Genomic DNA, 27,020 nt, shown 5'->3' on the forward strand with positions numbered 1-27,020 from the left:
GAGCCTCAAGCCCAGGTCACCTCACTTCCAGCCCAAGAACTACTTCAGAGAGGGCTGTTTCCTCAAAGGGCACTCGCATAACTCACTTCCTAAATCAGACTACTGAGACATTGCTCTACGGAATAGAGAACAAAAGATCCGCTTACCTGAGCCCACTTCTTGTTTCGACTTTGCATCTGAACTGTAGCTATGGAAGCAAAAAGTTCCTCTGCAGGCAAGTCCTCGGGCAGCCGCGTCAGGAACTGGGCTATGTGAATGAAGTCCATCTTGGTCAGGATGTCCTCGAACAGCTTCAGGAGGCCCAGGGCTGTGCGGAACAGAAACTCCTCCCCGTCACGACAGAACACATCCCATACGCGACAGGCCAGATCCAGGGGCAAAGATTTGCTATATAAAGTAAAGATCCTGGAAAAAAAAGTTTGAGTTTTTCACATTCTGGATGGCACAAAGAAAGAGCTCTGAATTCAGGTCGAATTCATTAAAATGATCCCTGAGTTAGTCACTTTCATACTTACACTGCCGGGGGGGAGGAGAAGCCCTAGGCCTGCATTCACTCTGACGGTCAATTTAAACATTTTATAGAACGGCATTATCAGGGAGCTTCCCTGGTGGCGCAGAGGTTAAGACTCCGTGCTCCCAATGCAGGGGGCCTGGGTTCGACCCCTGGTCAGGGAACTAGATCCCACATGCATGCTGCAACTAAGAAGCCCCTGAGCCACAACTAAGGGGCCCCCCTGCCGCAACTAAGACCTGGCGCAACCAAATAAATAAAAATTTAAAAAAACACCAGCATTATCAGCTTTCACAGAGAATCTCAAACACCGTACAGTTTCTGAATTAGACATCAATTACTTCTACATGCAATACATATTTACCGTGCACCTACTATGTGCTTATTACTCTGAGGAAAGTGCTAGATATAAGGTTAATACGGCAGACAGAGCTTAGAGTCTGGTGGGGAGTAAAAACAGTAAACGGAAATGTATAATTCAGGGACTTCCCTGGTGGTCCAGTGGTTAAGACTCCACGCCTCCACTGCAGGGGGCACACGTTCGACCCCTGGTCAGGGAACTAAGATTCTACATGCCACGCAGTGTGGCCACAAAAAATACACACACACACACACACACACACACACACAATTCAGCATACACAAGTACCCGTTACTTCTGAAGAGTACCATACACTTTTCTCCCAGTAGGGGTCAGCAAAGGAACAGAGTAAATTTTTCCAAATAAATTTGACAGTGGATTACAAGAAACTGATCTTATATTTAGCAATGCAAACCATCAGATGAAAAAAATAAGTGAAACACAGATATGTATTCCCTTAAAAAACTGTGATGATCACAATTCAAACTACCAAACAAATACAGTCTTAGGTGACCAAACAGGTCTAATCATCTCTACCCTGGACTTGGGCCTATGTCACAAAGCAAGGCGAGTCCAGGTCGAGATGCAGGCCAAGCTGATTCTCTGTGAATCCGCCCTCCTCCCGCAGCTGTGAGACGCAGCCCGGGTGCCATCTCCGGGTGCCTCCTGACCCCCACCCGCTCCCGTGCTTTGGCCCCGCTCTGCCCCCGTGCTTTGACCGCGAGCTGTTTGCTCCTGTCTTCCCCACGGACACTGCCCAAGAGTAGGGACCCCGCCCACTGCATCTCCATCCACAGCATCTGGCGCAGCGTCCGGCAATCTCTGCTGAGGAAGTGCGTCCACAAACTCCCAGTCCGCTTCAGGATGTCACCGGCGTTGGTGGTTCTCACTGCCTTCCTCCCAGCACTAGTCCTCATCACAAGTGGGGACGTTCCCTAGCCCTCCTGCAAAATCACTTTTCCACAGGTTTCAGTATTTCCTTAGTGCCCATGCTGACTCGAGACCCACAGGGCCCGTGAAGGCAGCTGAGCTCAGGTGCTGGACTCCTTGGTCAGGAGGTAATGTCACCAGGCCTTTAACAGCAGGACTCTCACTCTCCTACAACAGATCCTACCAGAAACATTACACCGGGACTTCGCTGGTGGTCCAGCAGTAAAGAATCCTCCTTATAATGCAGGGGACGCGGGTTCGATCCCTGGTCCGGGAACTAAGCTCCCACATGCTGCGGGTCAGCTAAGCCCGCGTGCCGCAACTACTGAGCTTGCGCGCCTCAACAAGAGCCCGCGTGCCGCAACTAAGACCCGACGGGGCCAAAAGTAATAAATATAGTAAATAAATAAATAAATAATAAATCTTAAAAAAAAAAAAAAGAAATGTCACCCCATGCTGGCAGACCTGCTCACAGGTTTCACAGGCGCGGGCTTTCTGTCTGCCGCGAGCTCCAGGGTGCAATCTACTCCGCCTCTCTGCCCCTGGCAGGATGCTCTGCGGAGAAACATTCACACAGCATGCTGAGACCCAATAACCTTCGGGGCTACCCCCGTCAGTGCTTTACAAGGTTCAAGAAAGGCATAATAATTTAGATTTCAACTCAGATGATGGAAGGGGGAGACAGATGTCAGAGAAAAATCACCCAGCTCCTGCCACCAGTAACAGAACCAGACCCTGAACCCACGCCCTGGATGTCCACAGTGGGCCACGTGCCCTCAGGCAACATGCTGAGGAGGACAACCCACCTTTAAAAGGTACAACAAACCTTCAGCCTGAGGACCTTACTGTCTCAAAAAACAGAAAACCATCTCATTACTCCGTCTAGAAGACACAGTGCAAGGGACAGCCAAGAGATCTTTGTTTCACCTCTCAGTTTGAACATCCTCAATTCTGTCTAGAAGACATTTTATTTTTAAAAAATGAAAAAGAGCTGACCTAATCCCCAGTACTACTTACCTGCCGATTCATCAGTGGAAATCAAACCTTTACATCTTAAAAGCAGAGTCTTAAGCAAAAAAAGATGGGAAAATTGAGTAGCTATAGGCAAAGAGAGAGAAAAACAACAAAAGAAATTTCTCAAACATAATATTCTTGAGTTCAGATTTGTGTGTGGGTCTTCATAAACTACTTCAGATATATTCTGAACTTTATAAAATTAAGCCAACATCCAAATAATGAAGAACGCCACATGCATCTGGGACACAGTAAGTTCCATACAAGTGTTATTTATTATTACATTTTTTAAAAATGTATACCAAAAATGATACATATTAAACACATTAGAAGTACTGTCTATAGGGAATGGAATGGGGATGGGATAAAAAGGAATAACTACAGACAAACAAGAGGAGCCTTGCATGAAATAGTGACACTAGTTTACCATGAACTCAGAAGTATGATTAATTTAATCCTCTTCAATTTGCATTTTTTTAAAAATTCACAAGAATTTACCAATCAAGCTGTTATCAACCATTTGCTTTACTGAGTTGGCAAATACGGATTATTTGCAGGTAGCATTTGCGGTAAGTCAACGGTTCAAAGTTCAAAAAACTCACCCTGAACTTAGGATGAACTTAAGACATAAAAACTGGACTTTCATGGTGGCACAGCGGTTAAGAATCCGCCTGCCAATGCAGGGGACACGGGTTCAAGCCCTGGTCCGGGAAGATCTCACATGCCGCGGAACAACGAAGCCCGTGCGCCACAACTACTGAGACTGTGCTCTAGAGCCCGTGAGTCACAACTACTGAAGCCCGCACACCTAAAGCCCGTGCTCTGCAACAAGAGAAGCCACCACAATGAGAAGCCCACGCACCGCAACAAAGAGTAGCCCTTGATCGCCACAACTAGAGAAAGCCCACACACAGCAACGAAGACCCAACACAGCCAAATAAATAAATAAATAAGATATAAAAACTACAGCCAAGCCCAGCCCACCCCAAAGAGAAAAAAAAAAAAAGGGAACGCCACCCTTAATGCTTGTGATGCCCATCTGCTCGATCCTGCCAACCATCCTAGGCATTCCCATTACTCCATGAGGTAACTTCTGAGATCTGAGCCCTGCTGATTCTCATCAGGTCAGTCCATTCATCATAAATATTTTTCAAAGCCTGCTCTATGCCAGTCCCTGTTCTTTGTGCTGAGGCTATACAGCATTGAACAAAACAGACAAGTTTCCCTGCCCTCAGGGGTGGAAAGGATATGCACAGAATGTCAGATGTTGATTTAAATAGAAGCAGGGGTGGGAGACTGGGACTGCCAGTTTGGGTGTATAAACAGGACAGTCAAGGAGAGTGCATCACGGAAAAGTGACACTTCCATAAAGCCCCGAAGAGGAAGCGGCAAGGCAGGAGAAAGGGTCAGGGAAGTATCCAGACAGAGGAAGCAGTGAGTTCACGAGCTCTGAGGCAGGAGTAAACCCAGCACATGCAAAGAAGAGCAAGGAGGCCGCTGGGCTGAAGCCAAAAACAGCCAAGGGGAGAACACGAGGATGCCTGTGGGGACCAGGGGCCCAGCACACAGGACCTTACAGGCTGTTACAAGGCCTGCAGGTTTTGTTCTATGAGTGGAGCATCTGACCAGGGGAGGGGCCTGTCCCCTGTGCTGAGAAGCGCCTGCAGGGGAACGCAGGCTTCACTGGGCGACCACTGAAACAATCAGGCAGGTCAGCACAGCACGGCAGCAGTGGAGGCGGCCTGAAGCACAGAGACTGTGGACAGACTCTGTGATGGACGTGTCTCACGGGAGATGCAATGGAGGGGTCTAAGATGCAATTCAAAGGATGGAGTTCTTGTTTAAGGAGATGTGGGATCGCTGGTTTGGACAGGAAGGTCAGGAGTTGAGTTGGAGGCATGTTAAGTTGGTAAGCCAGACATCCAAGCGGATAGATGAATTCGTCTGGAGTTCAGAGGGCTCTGGGCTGGCGACAGTTTGTGTATAGATGGTATCAGATAAAGGAAGTATTCTAGAATCAGAGAGTGAAGAATGTCAAATGTTGCTGAAAAGTCAAATAAGACTGAGAACTGATCACCAAGCACATACTTCATGCAGAAAAGTATGAACTGTGCCATACATGGTATCATTTACTATTTTTTAGGTACTGAAATGGAATTATTAAGGCCTTGAATGTTACTGTATCTTAAATAAAATGTGCCTTTCAAAGAAAAACATTTAAAAATTTTCCCCTGGCAAATGTCTACTCATCCACAGCTCAGCCTAGATGACCCTCTCTGGGAAGGCCGTTTCCTGGCCCCTGGGCTAGGCTGGGTCTCTCCCGTTAGATGTTCACACTGCACCTCATACATCCCTTTCATAACATTCATCAAATGAGGATGGACCTCCCACCCCAGCTACCTTCCGTGCTCTGAGCCTCACAGGCTCTGGCAGGCCTTCCAGCAGTCAGCTGCCGGCCCCTGGGATCCAGCCCAGGCCACCTCCTGCTCGACACCAAGAGTCCAGGGTCACTGCCTCCCGGTCTCCTGCTCTGGACGGCCAGCCTCTGAGCAGGGAGGTTGTTCTCCTCGCCCCTCCCCTTCAAGCAGGGCCGCTCGGATGTGCTCCAGCGTCCTCAGGCTCCCTCCCTCTCCTCCCATCTCCCCTTTCACTGGAAAACCATTCATTACCAGCAGCTTTCAAATGCTTGACTGTATTCTAAACCATATTTAGACTCAAAGCCAGCTGTGAATAGGACACTGAAACAATGCCCTCCTGGTTTCCTCTCAGAAGAGTGGTTAATCAGACTCCATTCGTGCGGGTGAAGAGCCACTCAGCTCCCGTGGGGCTGAGGTGAGCCGCACCAGCCCACAGCCCACAGCCCAGGAACACGAGGGCTGCTGTGTGCACAGGGCCCGCCCTGCCTGCAGTCCTGCAAGGTGTACTCTGGGCTTCATCCTGCTCCAGCCAGGATGCGTGTGGAAGAAACAGGGGCGGACGGTGAAAGCCCCACGGACCTTCCCGGGACTGCTGGTGTTCTTCTCCCATGGAGGAAGAGAGAATTCGAGGATTTTTCCCCCCCAAGACATGTTTGCTTTTCTCCCCTGGACCACTGCATATTACTGCACTGTATATCAAAGATGATAGTTTCAGGTACCGATTCAACTAATGCAAAAAAAGGTCTTTTCATATTGCTAAACTGATGAAGTGGCTATAGGCTCATAAAAGACAACAAACACAAATGGTGTGTATCTATTTCCCCCTTAATGTAAGAGGAACAGCTTCTGCCCTGTCAAGCCTTCACAATTTCCAGAAAACATTCTTATCTGGCGATGCCTAATCTAACTGCTTGCCTGCAAACAGGGGGCACAGTCAGGGAAGGGAGAAGGGGAGGGAGTCCACCACTTCCCAAGCCGGGCATGGAGGCGAAGCTCCTTCTCAGAAACCAGTGGTGGGAGAACGGACACCCACCCTGGTCTGCTCCTCACAGGCCCTGGCTGCGAGTAAAACAGAGCCGCCAGGAAGCACATACTTCCCGGGGCTGGGCGCTGCTTTATAAGCTCCTACCTGGATTACCCAGGTTATTTCTTGCGGAAGTACAATAATCACCTCCATTTTACAGGGGAAGAAACCACAAATAAAGGGAGGCTGTAGGAACACAGACTTAGCCTGAGGTAAAAGAGCAAAGGTCACCTAGCAGTCTCCCTCATGGAGAAGCCACCATCAGAGACGTGGACCTTCAGGGCCTGACATCACCGATTTCCAGCTGTGCCCAAATTTTCCCACCCTGACCAGTTCCTAAGAATGAGCTTTGTCCCCAGAGCTGGCTTAGCAAGTGGCCCTGACCCACTCCCAACCCGACCATGGTGCTCCCAGCGCTCTAGGAACTCAGGCAAGCAGGGGAGACGCTGCTAGGTAACTACCTAGCCTCCTTAGACTTTGTGAGGATTAAGTAAAGCAACACTAAACACCCAATGCAGAGCTGCGTTCATTAAAAAATTGAAGGCAGCTGTATGTGTGTCGGTTCAAACTTAATTAATAAGCCCAACCCCTGCCCCAATCCTGGAAGCCATCAGCCGGATCCACCTCTGAGCCCCCAAAGCACCCTCCAACTTGAGCCCAAAGGTGTTCTCACCTTAGGTGCCAGCACCAAGCAGTAGGTAAACAATGTGACCCCTGCATTAGCACCTAGGCTCCATCTCAGCCAGGCTGCGGTGCGCTGGTGACCACAGGCCGTGCGGGCCCTTCCTGCGAGCAGCTTTCCCACCTGCGGGCTTGGGACCCTCCTCCAGCCCTCCACACGCGCTGAGGAGGCCCCCGCGTGGTCCAGATGCTGCTCCGAATGCCGGGAGCTCAGCGAGACAACCCCACCCTGGAGGAGTTCTCAGGCAGACCCGGAGGTTAGAAGCTAATGGTGAGGGGCTTCCCTGGTGGCGCAGTGGTTGGGAATCCGCCTGCCAATGCAGGGGACACGGGTTCGAGCCCTGGTCCGGGAAGATCCCACATGCCGCGGAGCAACGAAGCCCGTGCGCCACAACTACTGAGCCTGCGCTCTAGAGCCCGCGAGCCACAACTACTGAGCCCGTGCGCCACAACTACTGAAGCCCACGCGCCTAGAGCCCGTGCTCCGCAACAAGAGAAGCCACCGCAATGAGAAGCCAGCCCACCGCAACAAAGAGTAGCCCCCGCTCGCGGCAACTAGAGAAAGCCCGCGCGCAACAACGAAGACCCAACGCAGACAAAAATAAAATGAATAAATTAATTTAAAAATAAAATAAATAAAAGCTAATGGTGAAATGTATGCAAGATGCGATGGAAACTAAAATCTTCCGACGGTAATTTCACCTTGAACCTGCCTTTAAGGTAGAGACTGAGTGTAATGACAGGATCTCCAAGTATCACCAAACGTCATTCAAGAAACATTAATCAGGATAGAGAAAGTTCTGCTTGACTCTTTTATTAATTCAGGATTATATATTACAAAACCTACTCACGCCTCCGAATGATTCTGCCGTTTGACAGCAGTGGGAAATGTTTTGGTAAGTTAAATGACCACATGTCAGTCCTCTGCCTGAACACGCAAAACTCTGTAGGAAGATGAGCACAGCGGGCGAGACCCTGTTGTGACCCTCCCGTCTCCGTGTGAGCAAAGAAGAGCAACAAGCACACTAAATAAGACCCCTTGCCAGGAAGGCGGCATCGGCAAGTGAATCTAAGTCTCAGCTGTGAAGTCTCTGTAACACTGGGCAGACGGCAGCCCCCAGTTCACGTGGGGAGGCTAGCACCCGAGTGAGCCTCGGGCTGGACTCCATGGATTTTAAACCCAGGAAGGGCCCCTCAGGAACAGATGCGTTCTTGGCTCTAGGACTCTGAGCCCAGCACGGGGCCAGGCACTAGGGACACAGAGGGGACTGACAAAGCTCAGTCTGTTACCGGAGCAGCAAGAAACCAACGATGCTCTCAGTGGGTCGGTGCCGTGATGGACGGAAGAATCAACTGCTGGGGTGCAGGGGAGAGAAAAGAGGATTCTGGAAGAATAACCCTCAAACTGGGCAAGACAATGTCCTATAAAGTTACAATGTTATAATCCAGGGGGTGAAGAAACTGTCCTGGGAGTGAAGAAGGACAATTCCTAGATGGCCTCTGGCGGGCAGACGGCGGGGCAGGAAAGGAGATTTTGTCATCTAATCTGAGCACCTACACAGCTCACCCAGGACACTCGGCGGCCAAACCACAGGGGCTCCACAGCCCTCCGACATGGACACGGAGAGTCAGCTACCGGCAGCCTCCGCAGACCACACACACAGTGCAGCTCCACCAGGCGTGTGCAACTCAGGCCCTGATGTCAGGGGTGTAGACGTGGCTTTGGGAGAGTGATGTGATGTAGCAGAAGAAGCAAAAGCTCTGGAGAGAGACCGATCTGGACCGCTCCCTACGGGGGTGACACTGGGTAAGGGGCCTCAGTGGCTTCCTCTGTGTTAAGACGGACCTGCTCCAGATGCTGTGAAGGTGAAACAAGCAATGAATGTCTCTGAAATGCCAGCTTCTAGGGCAGGTCCTGAGCAACACCTGCTCTTTCCCTGGGCCTCCTTCCCATTGCCCACCCTGTTTCTGATCTGAGCTTTTACCAAGAGCCTGAATCACTGCAGACCATCTATAAATGTGGACTGCAAGGAATAAATCATGAATGCATTCAACTTAAATAGTTACTAAAGGCCTGCGCTAGGACTGCAGATACAGGCAATGTTCTACTTGGTCCTAATTCTAGAAAGCAGTCAAGCACTTCAAGAATAAGCCAACACCAGCAGAGGCCTAGGCATCAAAGCACAGCGGGCAGCATTCACGAGGCATCAGGCACCAACTACATCACATCACAAAGGTCTCGAGGAGAGGAATCCTTGGAGCTCCCTTTCATTCAGACACCCAGTGCTCTGCTCCACGTTCACTGCCCACGTGTCTGATGCACACTGCACACTCTCTCATCAGAGTGCTGATGCGTCCTTGGAGCCTGAGCTCTGGGACCCACCTCGTGGGTTATGCTGCCTTATAACTAAATCCCTTAGAGAGGACTCTGTGGGGAAGCGCACAGGCTCTGGAGCAGGTGGCTTGTGCCTGAACACCAGCGGTGCCATCCAGCTAGCCATATGACCTTGGGCAGGTCACTCTGCCTCTCTGGGCCTCAATTTCCTCACGTGTAAAACAGAGGTGTTACAATTCACTCCAAGGGCTTGTTCTAAGGGTTAAATGAGATCATGTAAGAAGCACTGGAGTCAATCAATGCGAGTCCCCTTGGCCTCTGCCCCCACTGGATTTCAGCCATCTTCGGCCTAGAACGAAAACAGATAAGCACTCTCCAGGACAGCGCTCTTCACACTGCCCGTCGTGACCATCACTGATCTCTTGCACTGTGACATCATCAGAATGGATCAGCACCAGCTCTTTTTTTGAACAAACAAAATAAGAAATTTCAGAGCGCTCTGCACATAGTAAAGGCTAGGTACTGTTTCATAAAACCTGTCTCAGTCATATATATACATATATGTATATATTACATTGCTGCACACATGGCCACACACCGGGTCACAACATAAAATTTATTTCCTTTTGCAAGTCAGGGTGAAAAAAGTTTGAAAGACACTATTCCACGACAGTGTTTTCCAAACCTCCCTTTAACCTGGAATCCTAAGAATCTAACTTGGGGGCCTAAAACAGATAAGGTAGAAGCTGAAGACTCTGGTCCCATGTGATCCTCTCCTAACACCCTCCCCGAGGGGTCATGGGCCCCAGGCCTGGGAATCTGTGAGGCCAGGGTTCATAGTCAAATTACAGCACAGGTGCACCAACAGGGGTGCAGAGGCACAGCCTATGCAAAAGCTGACTGTTCATGGTGTAGAGAAATCATTTGTTGGTTAAATTAGGGTGGCCTTTTAGGCAGGCCCCAAACACTCCCACCCGGCATAGCCAGAAAGGTGAGCCCAGCACCCCAGCAGTGGCCACTTCATGGCCTGATGTCTATACTATTCTGTAGTGACGCCAGCACTTGTGGCCTCAGATACGAGCTCTGACCTCCAAACCCTGGTTCCCAGCAAGAATTCAGCGGAGTCAGAACAGTCTCAGGGTTTAGAACAGAAGCAATGAAACGCCAAGAGTCCCAAAGGCTCATTCCCATGGGTGCAGACAAATCAGCTTTATTTAAGGGACTGAGCCTCATTTCAGATGACATTCGGACTTTACCTTCTAGAAGTAAGCCTTTTGTCTCCTGAAAAAAGTGAGCGAAAAAAGTCAAACCAGCTACACGTTCCCAGCAGTTTTAGATTCACTGCGCAAATTAGTGCTGGAGCCCAAACGGTCCTTTCAGTCGAAGTACATCTTTCCTTCTGCACGGCAGGGTGGGGGGATGTAGGGTGATCACCTTACCAGGCCCTGAAAGGCTAAACCATCTGGGTAGACAGATGAGGAAACAGGCTCAGAGAGGCTCCATGGCCCTCGCTCAGGCCACAGATAAGTAACGAGAGAGGCCGGGGGTCGGGCGGGACTGCAGGATTCCAGAGCTAACACTCCTCCTGCAGTGGGGGCCTGAGACACTGCCCCCTCTGTTCCCCCGGCTACCGCCAGCCTTCTCAACTGGCCCTCTGTGGGTGACATCCCAGCCATTCCCCAGGCCATCACATCCACTGTGTGGGAAGACTTGCCGGTCTACCGCTCCACCCCGGAACTCTCTGGAAGCCTGTAAGTATACTCCGATGTCCGACAGGCTCCCTAAAGCTGCCGTGTCGCCGCACCTAGCCCCTCCGTGCTCTGATCTCAGCTGGTGGCACCAGCAGCCCCACGGGTCGCGTGGCCACAGCGCTTGCCCTGGGACCACAGCCTGCCCTCGCCAGCGCCTCTCCCTCACCACTCTCCACCCACTTCTGCAGCCTCAGCTCAGGCCTTGCTCTTTCTCCCTTCGTCTGTCTCCGCCTCCAGGCTCCCCCGCCTCCCCTAACCTAAAACTCACTTCCGACAGAACGCACCTCCATCCTCACCCCAAGCAAAGGCCTTCAACCGCTCCCTCTGGCCCCGGTAATCCTGCCCGAGCTCCTCAGCTTGGCATCCAAGACGCACCAGACTTGGCCTCCCGAGCTCTCGCCTGCCATTCTCTGCCCTGTACTTTAGGCTCCCACATCACCACACCAACTGCTGCAGCCCTGATGCTGCTGCAGCACCGCATGCTCACGTCACGTCTTGGCTCAAACTCCCGTGTTACCTTGTGTACCCTGACCCCTCGGCCTGTCTCCAGGGCTCGGTCCCCGCCTTGTTCCAGAGACAGCATTCATCCCACGCTACGCAGCCTCGCTGTGCACGGACAGCCTCTCCCCCTGGACAGACGCTCCGGACAGGCAAGCGCCTGCCTGTCTCCGGTCCCAGCGGCGAGCCCGCATGGACCTGGTGCTTAGTGACGTCTCGCAGAAGGAATGGGTAAACGGCACCTTGGAAACTGAGAGTCCAAGACACCCTTCTCCCCTGGAGGGAGTTGAGGAGGACCAGTCAGAGTCACAGGCAGTACTCAAGAGAGCAACAGAGCTGAGCAGGTGACCAGCAACACGGGGCTGAGGACACAGGGCGTATCACTCAGGGCGCTCAGGGCGGCTGGGGAGACTGTAAGGCGGGACGCGGGGCTCAGCTGAGCCCTGAGAGAAGCTGGCAGTGAGGAATGAAAAATGGGGGCACGGAGATGAGAAAACACTCTGAAAACACATAAAAATGCAGTCTTACCAATCGATTAGGTAGATGTCTGGAGTTAAGTTGTTTTTCTTGAAATGAGCAAATAATTTCGGCAAGTTTTCTTCAAAGAATACCTCAAATGCAGCAAAATAAGTCAACATCTAGGGAGATAATGTGAAATACACTAATAAACTCATTATCAGCACAAGTTTCCAATCTACCCAAAAAAGTCAATATACTTACACCTTTAGAATCTAACAATCATCTTCGTATGTAAATTCTCACACACCTTCATCGGCAACCCGAAACTAGGCACTACACAGGCAATTTCTAAATAAGCCCACTCTCTAACCTCATATAACGTTACCGACTATATCTTATTATTTCTTGCATTTGTAGATAACTGAAACCCAGAGCAGTTACGTAGCTTGCCTAATGAGGTCACATCACCAGCGTGTGGCAAGGCAGGGCCCTGAACCCATGCCTGTCCCGCAGGCTAGGCTGACTCCTGATGGGCTCAGTCTTTTCTAAGAACCAGGAACGAATTAACTGTCGAAAATGATCTCAAAAAACACGCCTGCCTCCCTGCCGACCCGCAGCATTTCCAGAGGGCATATAATTCTGATACTGAGGCAGGGCAACAGCACTCTGGCTCAAAAGTGCAGCTCTTCTGAGGCATTGAGGGAGAAAATGCTGAAGGGAAAGGAAGTGGCCACAGCCTGTTTTATGAGCACATGCTTTTCAACTTCTTACAGGGTTTGCAGGGAAACGAAATGCACAGAGCAGCAGTGCGGTGCTGAAACAGAAAGAACAGCTACAAGTGGGTGGGAGCCATACGAATCTGAGAGGCTGGATGCACGTGGGCAGATGGCAACTCCCGGATGTTGTTTGCACATCTTAATGAAGGCATGTACGGTAAACCGGGGGTTCCCAACTGGGGGGACTCTGCCTCCCGGAGGACATTTGGCTGTGCCTCGGGACATTTCTGGTTGCTCCGTCTAGAGCAGGGGTGCTACTGCATCTGGTGGGTAGAGGCCAAGGATTCTGCTAAACAGCCTCCGATGCACAGGACAGCTCCCACCACGGCTATCCAGCCCCAAACGTCCACAGCGCTGCTGCAGAGAAACCCTGCTGGAAATGCAGGTCCCACTCAACGTTATGATTCTATGATTTTTCCTTAATAATACAAGCTAAAATTTTTAAGTACAGTTTTTATCATGTGTTTCCAAAGAGGAAGCTGGGGTCTTATCTTCAAAATGAGAAGGTATTTAGATGTAAATCATTTTATTATATATAAAGAGTTTTTTCCTGACTATGAAAGTAGTATCTATAAAATGCTCACTGTGGAAAACTTATGAAGTACAGAAATGAATAAAGATCATCCATAAACACTGTTACTATTGTGGTATATTTCCTTTTATCGTTAAATATGGTAGCTATTATGGAATATGTTCTGTTTTACATGCTTTTGAAAAAATTAGCATTTTATCTTAAATATTTCTCCAATACAATTCTTTGCAATCAGTACTGCGCTGGATATATTTCCAGATTTTAAGGAACCATTCTGCATTCCCTTAAATCCCCATTTTTAAATGTTTTCATTTTTTACAATGAAAAATAATTTTAAATTTTATTGAATAATTACAAACAACCGTGTAATAACCACCTTTGTGCAAAGTGCCTTGCCCACACTTGAACTTTCTTAGAACCGATTCTTACGAGCAGAATTATATACCAACGCCATTTACTGCTACTGACATCTAACACCAAACTCTCTTCTAGAAGGACTCTGCCGATTTACATTTCCCTTCACAGCCAGCATTCAGCAGCAGCTTTAAAACACTTTTTTAAAAAAAAAAATGTATGTACGGCCTGAGCAAGAAATACTCAGGAGTCCTTAAGGTATTAAGGAGAAAAATTGCCTAGCTGACCTAAACTGTTAGATCGCTTTGGTCCTAAAGTACTGACGATAAATTAATTATCAGTGAACTATCAACAAATGATCAGCAAATCAAGACAACATTAACTAAAAAGCTGATGATTTGTTGAACTGGTGACTCCTCGTCTGGGCTACGGGAAGCAGAAGGGGTTCCGATGCCGGCTGGTCACGGACCAGCGATGTGCCTCGAAGGAACCCCGTCACTCCCGAGCCTCGCTTCCTCACCGCGCCAGGAGCAGGTGGGGCCTCCCCAGGGCAAGGACTGCCAACTCCTTCCTGAACACGCCGCCGCCCACGGAGACGCTGGTCTCGATCACATCTCCCCTCCTGCGTACCAGCCCACCGCGTGAAGCAGAGCCCCGCGTGGCAGCGGGCAGCCACAGGGCCCCACTATGCGACGGGCTGTTTGACAGACCCTAACATGGGGCCTGCTCCTGAGCTTCTGCTTGGACACAAAGTGTGTATGTTTGTGCAGGAGTCTCCCTCCTCCCTCACTTGAAGAATGTATTTTCAGAAATACTTTCTGAAAGAAGGTACTAAGAAATTCATCCGTATGGCTATTGACCACATGTTTTTAAAGTCCAACACAATGCCCCAAATGAGCCGCCATGTTACCTAGGGCGACTTATTCTAAGTATCTTAGTGGAGGGAGAATGCATTCTTTTTCCCGCCGAAGAGAATGATTAGGCAACGCTTGCTGTGTGAGGACACAGCACCCAGGGCACAACACACACAGGGGATACTTACAAGGCCGTGGTCCACTCGGAAAAACGCCATTTGACAGGGTTTATTCAAAAGATTAGAAAAAGCAATGAAGGCATCTGCAGTATCTAAGTTCAAGATCAACACGGCCGCTATGAAGGACATGCCCTGAACCTGAGAGGAGACGAGAAAGGGGCGTTAAACGAACGGCAGCCACCACGGTCAGAGCAGCTCTTCCATCCTATTGCAAGAGGAACCCAAGCACCCTCACGCTGGAAGGTCCCACACTGCGCCCACCCATCGCCACCCACCAGAGGCTGGACCGACAGCCTCATGGATCCCGACCTGCCCTGACTCAGAACCAGCGCCCTGGCGCGCCAGCGTCTTGTGTGCGCTCCCTCAGTCCCACCCCTAACACGTGGGAAACCATAACCCCCACCCCCACCCCGCATCTGACACGCTGCCCTGAAGAATGTACAGCTTCCTGGTGCCGCAGAAATGCACGTCTGAGCGAACACGTCACTCTCGCTAAAGCCACGCATGCACACGTCTGCTAAGCCACAGAAACGTCAGCAGCATAGTTTTAGAAACTGTTACTGCTAAAAGCTTTTCTGATTTAACGCTGAGAAAAAAAATCACATGCAAAAAATGAAAATCAAACCCAGTTAAAACGTAGTCAATGCCACAGAGCGGCCACGTCAGCTCAATTTCTCTACGAGGAAACTGAGGCAAGTCATTTACCGTGAGACTTTCCATACCCAACAAAAAATGGCATTCAACCCGACATCCGCAGCTACGATGTGCCGGGCAATATCGTGACTTTCTCTCTAGAGGAGAACATTATAAAATATTGGAAAAGTTCACTTACATAACCCACATCCGGTCGGTAACAAGTGTAAGCGCCCAAAATGCTGTGCAACATGTCGTGGTACGGGCCACCCTACAGGGACCAACACACCAGAGACACGCGTCAGCCGTGTTAGTGCTTGGGTGATGGATGTCGCCGCCACCAGGCACGCCTGCTGTTTCCGAGCAGAACTCGTTGCCAAGCATTATTTAGCAGCTCGGCGCGTATCGCGTGACTGGACAAACACCGCCTACCAACCCACAGCTGACCAGGTCATCTGTAGCTCCGCCTACAAAGCTGCGCTGAGCGGGTGGGCCAGATGTGAGCACTGCGCTAGATCTACTCCCTTAGCTTGGCTGCTGCTGTGTAACTGTAGTTCCCTGGCAAGTTCAGCAGGTGACCAGGTACCCAGGCTCTTCAGAGCCGGTGCGTGCCCACTGGCGCTCTGCCCCCCCAGCACGCCCCCCTCCTGACCACCCTTTCTGCCTCCTTTGCCCTAACGGCCACTGTCTGTGTTTCTTTTGTATTTTTCAGCGTGGCAGGTGCAGGAGATACACTCTAATTCTTAAGTCCTAATAGCTACCTTTTTATTCTAAGCATTCTCCAGCTCTCCCATCCCTCCAAGATTTCCATTTGTTCCTGTAACTTCTTCCAAAAACTTAAGTGTTGGAATTTCTTTTTGCTAACTGAGCACAGAGGTGCCTCGCACCGATGCTAACGTGTCTGAAGACACTGGGCTGATGGGCTCGGCCCACATCACATGCTCACTGCGCACGTCTACAGTGTGGCTACACGAGAGTGCCATGGCCCAGCCATCCCATCCTGACGTGTAAAAAGAAGAGGCACTTCCGAATCACAGAGGGACAAAAGCCAACAGCAATGGGAGGGTAAAAAGATGACATCCAGGGCTAAGCGGGTAAGAGAAGGGGGGACAAGGAGGGACCCTGTGGTAGCATCAAGTGTCCACCTGAGGACTAGTGTCGACTGTCACCAAGTGAAATCTGGTCTAAGGCCAAATGAGAAAAAGCAAAAGCACTATACTGAACTTTCCTTGAAGCTAAATGTTCTTAACTTAAAAGGTTTCCCACCACCCTTCTGATTACGTCCCTCTAACTCTGGTGCTAAATGTCCTTTGTTTGATGAAAATATGGTGCTAGTAGATGGCAGTTCCTTATTTTAAATGTCCTTAACTTGTTTTGGACATTTCATAGTTTCCCCACACTCCCCCTTTGTTTTTTTTAATACTGCCCATTTATGAAATCTAGAACTTTGGGAACCACAGACTGAGAGAGACACACCCGAAGGAACCCAGAGCAAAGAGAAAAGCCATTTGTCCCCAACCTCACCCGAAAGAGATCCCTAAAGCTCTCCCCCTCCTCTTCTGAACACGTCTTTCGGCACCAAGATAATCACCCGGTGACTCTCAAAGTCAATGATGCCGAATCCCCAAGAGATGTTCCATGGAAAACATTCTGGGGCCTGGGTCTGGGAAAGGCTGGACCTCGGTGCCCACAGGGTGCAAGCACCCTCTCAGGTCCTGTCCCAGTTCTGTGACGGCCCTTCCTGGCTACACTCCAAGTGTGTCTCAAAGCTCTGCCCTTACACTCTCTTTCCTCCAGAGCAGGGACTGCCCTGCAGCTGGTTCCTACCTCAAATAGAGCAGCCAACAGTTAGTAAGTAGGGTCCACGGAATTGAGCTGTATCCTCTCTGTTCATTCCTTTAGCAAGGTTCCCTTTCCCAAAAGGAACTGGGGATTCCCTGAACCATAAGCTGTTTGATGCTTCCATTCTGGTCCTCCTTCTGCCTGGAATGTCTTTCCCATCCATTCTCTGGTCAGACTGTCATTCAAACCTAGTCCAACCATAACCCAAGAGCCACTTCCTCAGTGACAGCATGCCTGACGCCTCATCCCTGACCTCTCCCAGCTGCCATATGTACTACCAGGAGAGTACCTGGGACACGCCACACTTTTGAAAAGCCCAACTGTGTCTAAACCCTACATCTCCTGGCTTACTCTAGGTGCTCGCTAACTGATCTGTTGTAATTTATTCCACTGTCCTTTACTGGTTACCTAGTGTGTACAAGGCATGATGCTAGAAACAGGGGCATGACAGAATCAGATTGGGTATTCCTAAGTCATATTAAATATTTGTTGGAAAGGATCAGTTACCCTTATTTTTAAAAGTCTAAATGTATTAACAAAGGACCCTCCCTCCCAACAAAAATCCCTAGTACTTTTCAGACTTGATTACAAATACATGCAATTTGACATCTGTGAATTTTAGACAAAACATACTTCAAGCAACAAATCACTGCCACCACCTACTTGCTGGAAAATGCAGAGATTAGGAAACGTTCTGGAAATGTCCAGTTTAATTAGCTCCAGACTGGCTTCTCTGTCTGCTGCTGAAAAACCAGCATCTGTCAAAAGATCAAGAGTCATCACACCTCTCAGAGGTGAGCGTGTGGAATAACTGTGAGGCTTAGAACTTTTACAAGAATGAAACAAGGGAAGGAAGTTCTTCAGAAGCACATGGGCCTAATTACAACTTGAACCAACAGGATCAACAGTTTGTAGGATTTCTTGCTTTAAGAGTAAAAATCTCAGAGCACCATCTAATGTTAGCCCATCATCGGACATTTTCTAGAGTCTGAAATCAAAATCTAATTTGAAATTACCTTTTATCAACGACTGTCAGTGGAAGTAAGGGCAAGTCAGGGAACAGACACAAATGAATTCCAGGCACAGAAAACACCAAAAGAATCATTATTTAATCCAGAACATCACTGGTATGAACGTAGAACATGTGTGAGTTACTGCAGTATAACACACATGTGTACTATTTCTAACAAATAATTATGAATAACTTGCTTTATATATATATATATATATATATATTTTTTTTTTTTAAAGACAATCAGATGTTTTTATTTATTTATTTATTTATGGCTGTGCTGGGTCCTCGTTTCCGTGCGAGGGCTCTCCCCAGTTGCGGCAAGCGGGGGCCACCCTTCATCGCGATGCGCGGGCCTCTCACCATCGCGGCCCCTCCCGCCGCGGAGCACAGGCTCCAGACGCGCAGGCCCAGCAATTGTGGCTCACGGGCCCAGCCGCTCCGCGGCACGTGGGATCCTCCCAGACCAGGGCCCGAACCTGTGTCCCCTGCACTGGCAGGCAGACTCTCAACCACTGCGCCACCAGGAAAGCCCTTTATATTTTTTAAATTTCAATACCACATAGTATTAAAAAAGAGCAGCAAAAAAGATACTATTTAACCAACAGAAGTAATCATAACCATTCTCGTGTGTCACAGAAAATTCTAAAAGCATAATCTAGGAAATACGCAGTGTCCTTGTCTCTTTGGAAGTAGCTCTGATGCTCCTCTATAAACCAACACTCAAGCAATCCTGGGTGCCCGGCTACTGTACATCACATGAGCAGTGAATAAAGGAAAAGGTACTGGTCATGACCAGCCCTCCAGCATGCTAGGGCACTAACAACTCAAAGGAACTCGTATAATCTTTCCTATAAAAGTTTTCTTCTTTAACCTGTTCGCTCTAAAAACTCCCTTTTCGGGGATTCCCTGGCAGTCCCGCGGTTAGGACTCGGCGCTTTCACTGCTGTGGCCAGGGTTCAATCCCTGGTCAGCGAACTAAGATCCCACAAGCTGCACTGCGTGGCCAAAAAATAAAAATTAAAAAAATCCCCTTTCCCATGAAGCTTTTATAAATTTGCACCAACCACTACTTCAGTTAAGTAAACCTTCCTTGTTATGTACTAAATAATGATACGCGTAACTGACCAAAGGAGCCCACCGGGGTTAGCGTCATGTATACCTTCATTCTCCACTTCAGAGCCTCCCGTGCTAAAGCACCGCCACCGCTCCTTGGCTCGGGCAAGACAGATGTCAAAGAGCTCTGGAAGAAAAGCCTTTGGGTAAGTGTCACGTGCACACGTGTCTCCTCAGAAACACCAGAGAAGACACTGCTGCCTCGTTCAAATATTTACAGTTCAACTACACACCACAGGCTTATTACAGCTACTAAAACGATCCCCCCAACTTGAACAGAAGGTACTTCTGTTCCATTGTCTACAGACATCACTATATACAAAGAAATACATAAAATGCCTCCACGCCTGGTATTCACTCTGTTACACAACCCACCCATAAAGCTATATTGTTTTGATGTGTTTGTGAGTCTATCGCCTTACTAGACTGTGAGCTCCTTGGGGTAAGACCATGAGGGTCTCTCATTCATGTCTGTATCCAGAGCAAATAGCTCTGGGATTGACACAGATCAATATAATCAATGAATCTCTGACTGACGAAGAAAGGGAGAAACAAGCAGAAGACCCAGAACAAGCAGAAAATCTGGTTTCAAATAAAGACAAGATGGAACCGCTACCCCCTGGCCCAGTCTTCCTGAACTTGCTGCCTGAAAGTGGGATAGGGGTGCAAGCAACACAGGCAGAAGTTTCAAAAAATAAGGATTCTTGGTGGCACAGACGTTATCAAGACAGGTCTCTCACAAGACAGCTTCCAAATCTCCTCCATATTCAGAACTTATTTTTTCAATACTTCTTCTCTTTGGGTAGTTTGGCAATAGTGAAATAACTCATGCTCACAAATCTCACTTTTATACCCAGACCTCCAGGGGTATAGCCATGCCCCACTCCTCCTGAAAGACTGAACCCACAGAGAGAGGCCTCCCAGGCCTCTGCGGGCCCACCCATCCGGCTGGGCGCTTCCCGCTCCTCCGGCTCCGATGCTTCCCAGCCATCGGTTGCCCTGGATCACGAACGACCACTAGTCAATCACTAAGACTTTAATTGCAGCTACCCAGAGAATTTCTACCACTTTATTTTTTCCATCAATACTTCTGGAAAATAAAGAAGAGCACCATCTGCCTTCCGGACAGTATATGCTATTTTTTTAAATACAAGTCAAATTCTAGTAACACTGTTGTGTTTCAACAAGCTAAATTTTGCTTAACGACCTTCTTCTAACCTTGTGAAGGATCTGATTTACAATCTACACTAGTCTGCAAGGGCAGTACAATTATGAAATATAACTTCATGCTAACATCATCACCTGGAAGGACTGCATGCATCTTAACTCAAATGCTTATGGAACAAATCTGGAGGTGTGCTAAGCTGCAGGCTAGAGGGTCTGGGGAACTTCTGCCCACTCTCAGTTTCCAGGAGGTGGGCTTCACTTTGCTCATTTTGGCAGGAGGTGGAGGAAACAACTGTGTGGCCCCTGACCACTGGGAACAACTTTCCAAATGAGGTATTTGACAGTTAAAGCACAGATGCTGGCAGCCTCAGGGTAAAATGGGTCAAAGTGTCAGTTTTTAAAACACCCCCATGGTTTTACTGGCATGTGTCTGTGGGGGGAGAGGGAGTTAGAACAGTGAACACACCTTCTTTCCAGACGAAGCTTCAAAGTACAAGGCTGACTTCCCAAAGAGTGAAGTTTAACAGTACGATTAGGTTGACTTTTAGTGAGTTTCCAACTGCACAGCCACAAAAAGAGCAAAACCCTGGGGCTTCCCAAATCGCAACACAGGCTTCAGAGTCAGCCCGTGGCTGACTTTCTCAGTAGGGAAATAAGGTCAACAATACCTGCCCCTCAGACCGCTGCCAATGTTAACTAAGACGTGAGTAAAGAACCTAATCCGATGCCAGGCCTCAACAGCAGACTTCAAGATCATCTGTGTTGTCACACTGGCTTGAATATGCAGCCAAACTGAGGTTAAGAAGGACCCAATAAGGTGGCACTCATTCACTCATTCATTCATTCATTCAGCAAATACTTCCTGAGGTCCTGATTGCACAGAGAGCTGTGCTAGGCTCGGGTGACAGAAAGGAAAGCATGACAGGTAACGCCCCAGCTTCCTGAGCATCAATTCTAGGTGGGCAACTGATATTAGGCAGCTAATTATACAAGAAAGACACAATTTAAATAAAACGAGCCAATATCAAAATTTAGACAAACTTTCAAGGCATGTGACTGATTAATTAGCCATTTAGCCTGATATACTATGATATGGTCTATGAAGGATTTTAATTTAAATAAAATCAGTGCAGCCAACAGTGAGAAACAAAAATTAAAGACACACACACAGAGTACTCTGCATTACATCCAACTGGTGTAGAGCTGTTGATACAGTTTAGAAATTTTCAAGAACAGGGACTGAGATAAATGGTCATCCATTTCTCCAGACATCTACTTCCAGGGAAGCTACTGAAAAACCATTTCCACAAGTTAAATGCTATACATCTTCTCACGTACAGATGTTAAGTTTTGGGCAGGTATGGATTAGCCAAAAAAATGGAACTTTGAGGAGATCACAATGAAAGGAAACCAGTCACCATTCACCCAACCAGCTGTCATTACTCAAGATGGAGCACACTGCCGGCCAAGGCTACCATCGCACGTGATGAGATCAACACCTGACAAAATAAAAATTACAATAACGACACGAACCCGAGCCACACAGAGAAGATACAAATCAATCTATTTTAAACTCAAGGGCCTTCAACAGGGTAAAAACTGCCACCACCAACTCCACAGCTGGGCACTAATACAAAGAAGACAAGGAAGGAGTTCTTGTCCTGAGCAGCTTAGACTGCAGACAGGGAGGAAAAGGGAAAAAGGAAGGATTACCATTTCTTCAGCACTTAATTGTAAGTCTATGAGCTCCTAGCGTCGGTTTCACTCTGGGTCACAGCCTGCAGAGCGCTGGGCAGAGAGGGGAGTGAACCAGTGAACACACGGGTGGAGGAGAAGCACACCCAAATTGTACGAGTGCGTGTGGCGGGACAAACAGCCCTAAGAAAGGAGGGTACAGAGCTCACCTCCCTCCGGACTCAAGGTACTAGAACCTCAAGGACCCAGTCCTAGCACAGTATGCTGTCCCCTTCTAAGGTGCTGACATATAAGATGCCTGGGGAAAAAAAAATGTCACAAAAAACCAAAAGTACCCCAGATACAGCACTTCCACAGAAAGAAACATCCCTCCCTTCCACTTTCACGTCCCCATCAAGGCTCGCTTTCTGCAGGACTCTGAGAGAGAGCCGAACATGGCTCAGCCCACTACAGCTTTGAGCCCCATGTGCGCTCCCCCGTGTACTCAGGGAAGATGACAGCTATGAGGAGGAAGGCGGGCGTCTGCTCTGAACTGACACCAGATAACTGCAGCACCCAGGAGTGAGCCCCGGCTCCCCACCGGCTCCGCTCCTGGAAGACACACTCACCTGCCCTCTCCGAGGACACAGCGGCATGGCGATAGCTGCCTTTCTTCCTAACGGGGCAAATGGGACAGGAGAAGCCACAGGACCCAGGGGTGGAATCCCCAGGCCTAGGATCATGCAAGCCACTCACCGTGGGTGATGTTTAACTCGTTGCCAATGGCTAAGCTCCAGACTTTGCCTCTCACACTGGGAGGGATTCCCTGCCACCATAAATCTCGAACTTTTCTAGAGCACCACCTGGACAAAAACGGAAGCATGAGTTTATGAGTTTGTTCTCAGGGACGAAATATTTGTCTGCCCACGTGCTTAACCCCAAACCACAAAAGCGGGGGAGGCACAGCCGTTATGTCACAGCCCCTGGCCTCAGGGAGCTTACAGTCCGCCGTTCCAAACAGACAGACCAGGAGGTCGACGACTACCTTCCACTGGGCTACTGCTGTGCCAGGTGTGCCACAGGCACTGCACACGCAGAGATGGGCGGCACAAACCAGAGGAGCCCAGAGCGCTATTCTGGAGCCAAATTCTCAGTGACCAGTAGCAGTCGAAGCAGAGGAAGGGTGGGAAGGACTTTCTGAGCAGAAAGCACAGCAACAAGAAATAACCTGGCCTGCTCCAGGAAAGGCAGGCAGCTGGGCACGGTGTGGGGAGCCAGGAGGCACTGCCGCAGAGCTGCCGATGGAGGGCAGACCCCAAGGGGCCTCGTGAAGGGAGCCCGAGAGCACAGCCGCCAGCCTTTGCACAGCTGCACACACACACGTGAAGCGCTCAGGCAAGGCAACTGTAACGGCAGGACGGCTCTGCTAACTCAGGACATTCGGAACTGCAGAGTCGTTGAGGTCTGCTGGTCACAGTGAACACACACTGCTAACAGACTGGGACAGACATAAGGGTGCCAAAGACTCCCAACGTGGTGCCCCTCGGCACAGCACCGAGGCGAGAGCACGGACTGACGCTGCCGAAACCAGGGCTGCAGCCCCGTAACACCCTCACCTGGGGAACCCGGAGCGAACTCCTTCTCCTCTCTCACTCAGGATCATTCTCCCTAAACCAAGATGATGCAACCTTCCCCCTGACCCCAAAGGGCTGCTGTGACGATTAAGTGGGACAAATCAGAAAGGTGCCCGGCACCCAGCTGGTGGTCATTAAGTGGCAGTTCCTGTATGAATGCACGCGTCCGGACCACAGCAAGCATCAGTCAATGGAGGGTGGGCCAGGGTTCTGCAGCCACACAGGGAGTCAGTCCAAGGGTTCTGAGGACCTTATCTCTTGTTACTGGGCCCCATTTGAGAAAAAGTGTTTCCTGACCATGTCCAGCCTATTAAAGACACTGCCCAGAAAAGCAGGCTCTGGGCACAGCTTGTGTTCCCCGTGCAGAGCCTCAACAGGGCAATCTCCGCTCCCCCCGACCCCACCTCCATAGTGGGAGTGAGTGACACCCAAGTAAGTGCCAGAAGCAAGTCCCCAACAACCTGACACACGGTTCAGGTTGGAAGAGAAAAAAGGAAACTGGCGTCCAAGCTCCCCCAGCTCCTGCTGATAGGGGGAGGCCCAAAAGGAGCCACCAGCCTCTGTGCATGGCTCCAGGACTGCTGTCCAGACACCGGCCCCTAACCATTCTGACCATGCAGGAGGAAAGACCTACAGCTGTCCCTCAGACGCAAAGGAGACAACAGTGCCGGACTCTACGGCGTACCGGCTACTGGGGGCTGTCACCAAAGCACACCTGGCGCCCCTCCTCAGACAGGACAACAGAAACTTGAGCAGACAGATGCAGGGTACCCAGCGGGGTCCTCTACAGGCACCTGGAGCCAGGGCGAGGGCAGGAAAGGCTTCTTCAAGGAAGACTGAACTTTAAAGAACAAAGTGTTAACTGGATGAGGAGATACAGGGCAAGAGCACTCGATGCAGAGGGAATGGAACATGCAAAGGCCCTGAGGCTCCCTAAGGAAAGGGCACTGTCCAAGCAAAGGAGAGATGAAAGGTGAGGCTACAGGGAAAGGGACGTGCTGTCCCACGAAGGGTCCTGTCGGCTAAGCTAAGCAATTCCAATTTTACACTGAGAGTCACAGGAAGTTACTGAAATGTAAAGTATGGAAGTAACACAGATTCGCGCCTTAGAAGATCCCTCTGGCTGCTGAGCAGAAGACAACTGGAAGGGGTGGGAGGGGAGCTGTCACAGTACCAGGTGAGAAACGACAAGGGCTGAACCAAGGCAGGGGAAGGAGACTGTGCAACTTAAACTTATCAGATAATTTCATCAGGGGCTGTGAGAGGAGCTACAATTAATACAGCTGCTTCCCATGAATTCTGCAAAGAAATGTAAAGTCTAGAGAGCTTACATTGTTTCCCAGTTAGGCAAAATCTCATTATTCCAAGTGAGGACAGCATTTCCAATACTTTCTTCTAATCTGCATCTTTCTTCCAGCTGCTTTTTCCTCCTCTGGGCTTCCTTCAGCTCTAGGAATCACAGTTAAAAGAAGGAAACATCTATTAACTGATATCCACTGATTTCAAGCTAGGTGACTTTTCTCAAAGAGCCAGGCTGCAAAAACACCAGGAAGAGGGCAATGAAGTAGAGCACTGAGACCTGTCCTTCCAAGACTCATTTCACACTTTACGGAGTTTAGAAAGCTTAGGCGTTATCCATTCTTTCAGTAAGTTTTTTTGTAACATACATACCGTATAACATATACACAGAAAAGTATACAAATAAGAACCTAACGAAATTATCACAAAATAGACAAACCCATGAAACTACAGCCCCAGTCAAAAGACCAAACAGGAACAGACACCAGAAGCCTCTCTGTGCTCCCCTCACCCTTTCCAATGGAACCTGCAACTTCACTTCTCACAGCTTAAGAATAACTCTTAGGGTATAACAGCAACTCTGAGAAATACCATGCATTTTCATTTATATATACTTTTTTTGTATTTTTTGTGGTAAAATACACAAAACATAAAATTTACCATTTTAAGCGTATACCCAGTGGCATGAAGCATATTCACATTGTTACGCAACCATCACCACCATCCATCTCCAGAACTTTTTCATCTTCCCAAACTGGAACTCTCTCCCCACAAAACACTAACTTCCCACCCCCCGACACACACACCCCGCCCTGCTCCCCGGCCCCTGGCAACCTCCATTCTACTTTCTGTCTCTATGAATCTGACTATTCTAGATACCTCATATAAGTGGAAAAATACAGCATTTGTCCTTTTGCGTCTGGCTTATATCACTTAGAATAATGTCTTCAAGCTTCATGTTAAGTGTGTGTCAGAATTTCATTCCTTTTTAAGGCTGAATAATATTCCATTGTACAGACAGACCACGTTTTATTATACATACTTTTTAAACATCTAAGAATCATAGGGTTTTTAGGTGTCACAAGGCACTTTATCAAATCCCATCACACCTTCTTGTAAATAAGGAAAACTGAGCCCACAGACAGAAAGAGATCTGCCTCCCCAGTATCAATGGCTAAAGCTTTCTCCAGCCTAGTACTTTTATCCTACACAGTCTCTTTCCTTGTGTAAATTCAAAGTGTTATTATCTTGAATAAAGTAACCAGGAATAAGTAGTTAGTAGAAACATACATTTTCGATGAAAAATTATAAATCTCAAAATATTAAATAAAGCATTCACCAAAGTTCAGGTTCTACAGCTCCAAAAGGTAAAGAGAAAATATCCATAAAGACACAAAATCTTGTGCTGACTTACATAACCAAACACATGTGAATTCCATTACCTCGTTTTTTGGCCTGAACCACCATTTCTTCATACTGTTGCCTGTGTTTCTGAGCTTCTTCAGCTGGCTTCGCCGGGAGATTTCTTGATAGAAAATAAATGATTTTTCACCATTTTAAATATTAAATAAGAGAAACTTGAAGCATCATTTACTAAAAAATGAAAAGCTCAAAGACCAAAACCACATTTGTTAGATGGTAAAGACGCAGCTCTTTCATAAACTAAAAATATTTTTTTACAAAAGTATTAAAATAAGCTCATTTTTAAAAACTTGAAGTCTAAAGATTAGCAGAAAGAAGAAAACAGCAATTAACCATAACTCCAACAGAGATAAACACTTAATCTTTGGGTGTTTTTTTTTTTCACCCCAGTCTCCAAAGAAACTTTGATTTGACCACATTGCATGAATACAATAATTGTCAACAGTTACCCCTGAAGTCGAGTACCCTAATGGCATATATTATTGATACATCTATGTATGAATATATTCCCTGGCCAGTTTTTATAAGTGTGTAAGTTTCATACT

The 27,020-nt window shown here is 48.5% G+C and overlaps 1 protein-coding gene across 5 annotated transcripts in view; it reads right to left on the reverse strand.

Moving 5' to 3' along the window:
* TBC1D14 (TBC1 domain family member 14) overlaps positions 1–27,020 on the reverse strand; it is a 99,404-nt gene that overhangs the window by 3,716 nt on the left and 68,668 nt on the right. For 4 of the 5 annotated variants that reach the window (XM_061191946.1, XM_061191948.1, XM_061191949.1 and 1 more), the window contains 9 exons: positions 26,496–26,578; positions 25,086–25,203; positions 22,877–22,983; positions 19,326–19,406; positions 17,815–17,909; positions 15,509–15,580; positions 14,686–14,814; positions 12,051–12,160; positions 147–405 (listed from right to left, as the gene is read on the reverse strand). In XM_061191946.1, the coding sequence (XP_061047929.1) occupies positions 147–405; positions 12,051–12,160; positions 14,686–14,814; positions 15,509–15,580; positions 17,815–17,909; positions 19,326–19,406; positions 22,877–22,983; positions 25,086–25,203; positions 26,496–26,578 (1,054 nt within the window). The remainder of the gene's footprint in view (positions 1–146; positions 406–12,050; positions 12,161–14,685; positions 14,815–15,508; positions 15,581–17,814; positions 17,910–19,325; positions 19,407–22,876; positions 22,984–25,085; positions 25,204–26,495; positions 26,579–27,020) is intronic. The other variant, XM_061191947.1, reaches the window with a different exon arrangement.

The sequence above is a fragment of the Eubalaena glacialis genome, chromosome 5 (genome assembly GCF_028564815.1).
Source record: "Eubalaena glacialis isolate mEubGla1 chromosome 5, mEubGla1.1.hap2.+ XY, whole genome shotgun sequence".
In the NCBI taxonomy this organism is placed as follows: Eukaryota; Metazoa; Chordata; class Mammalia; order Artiodactyla; family Balaenidae; genus Eubalaena; species Eubalaena glacialis.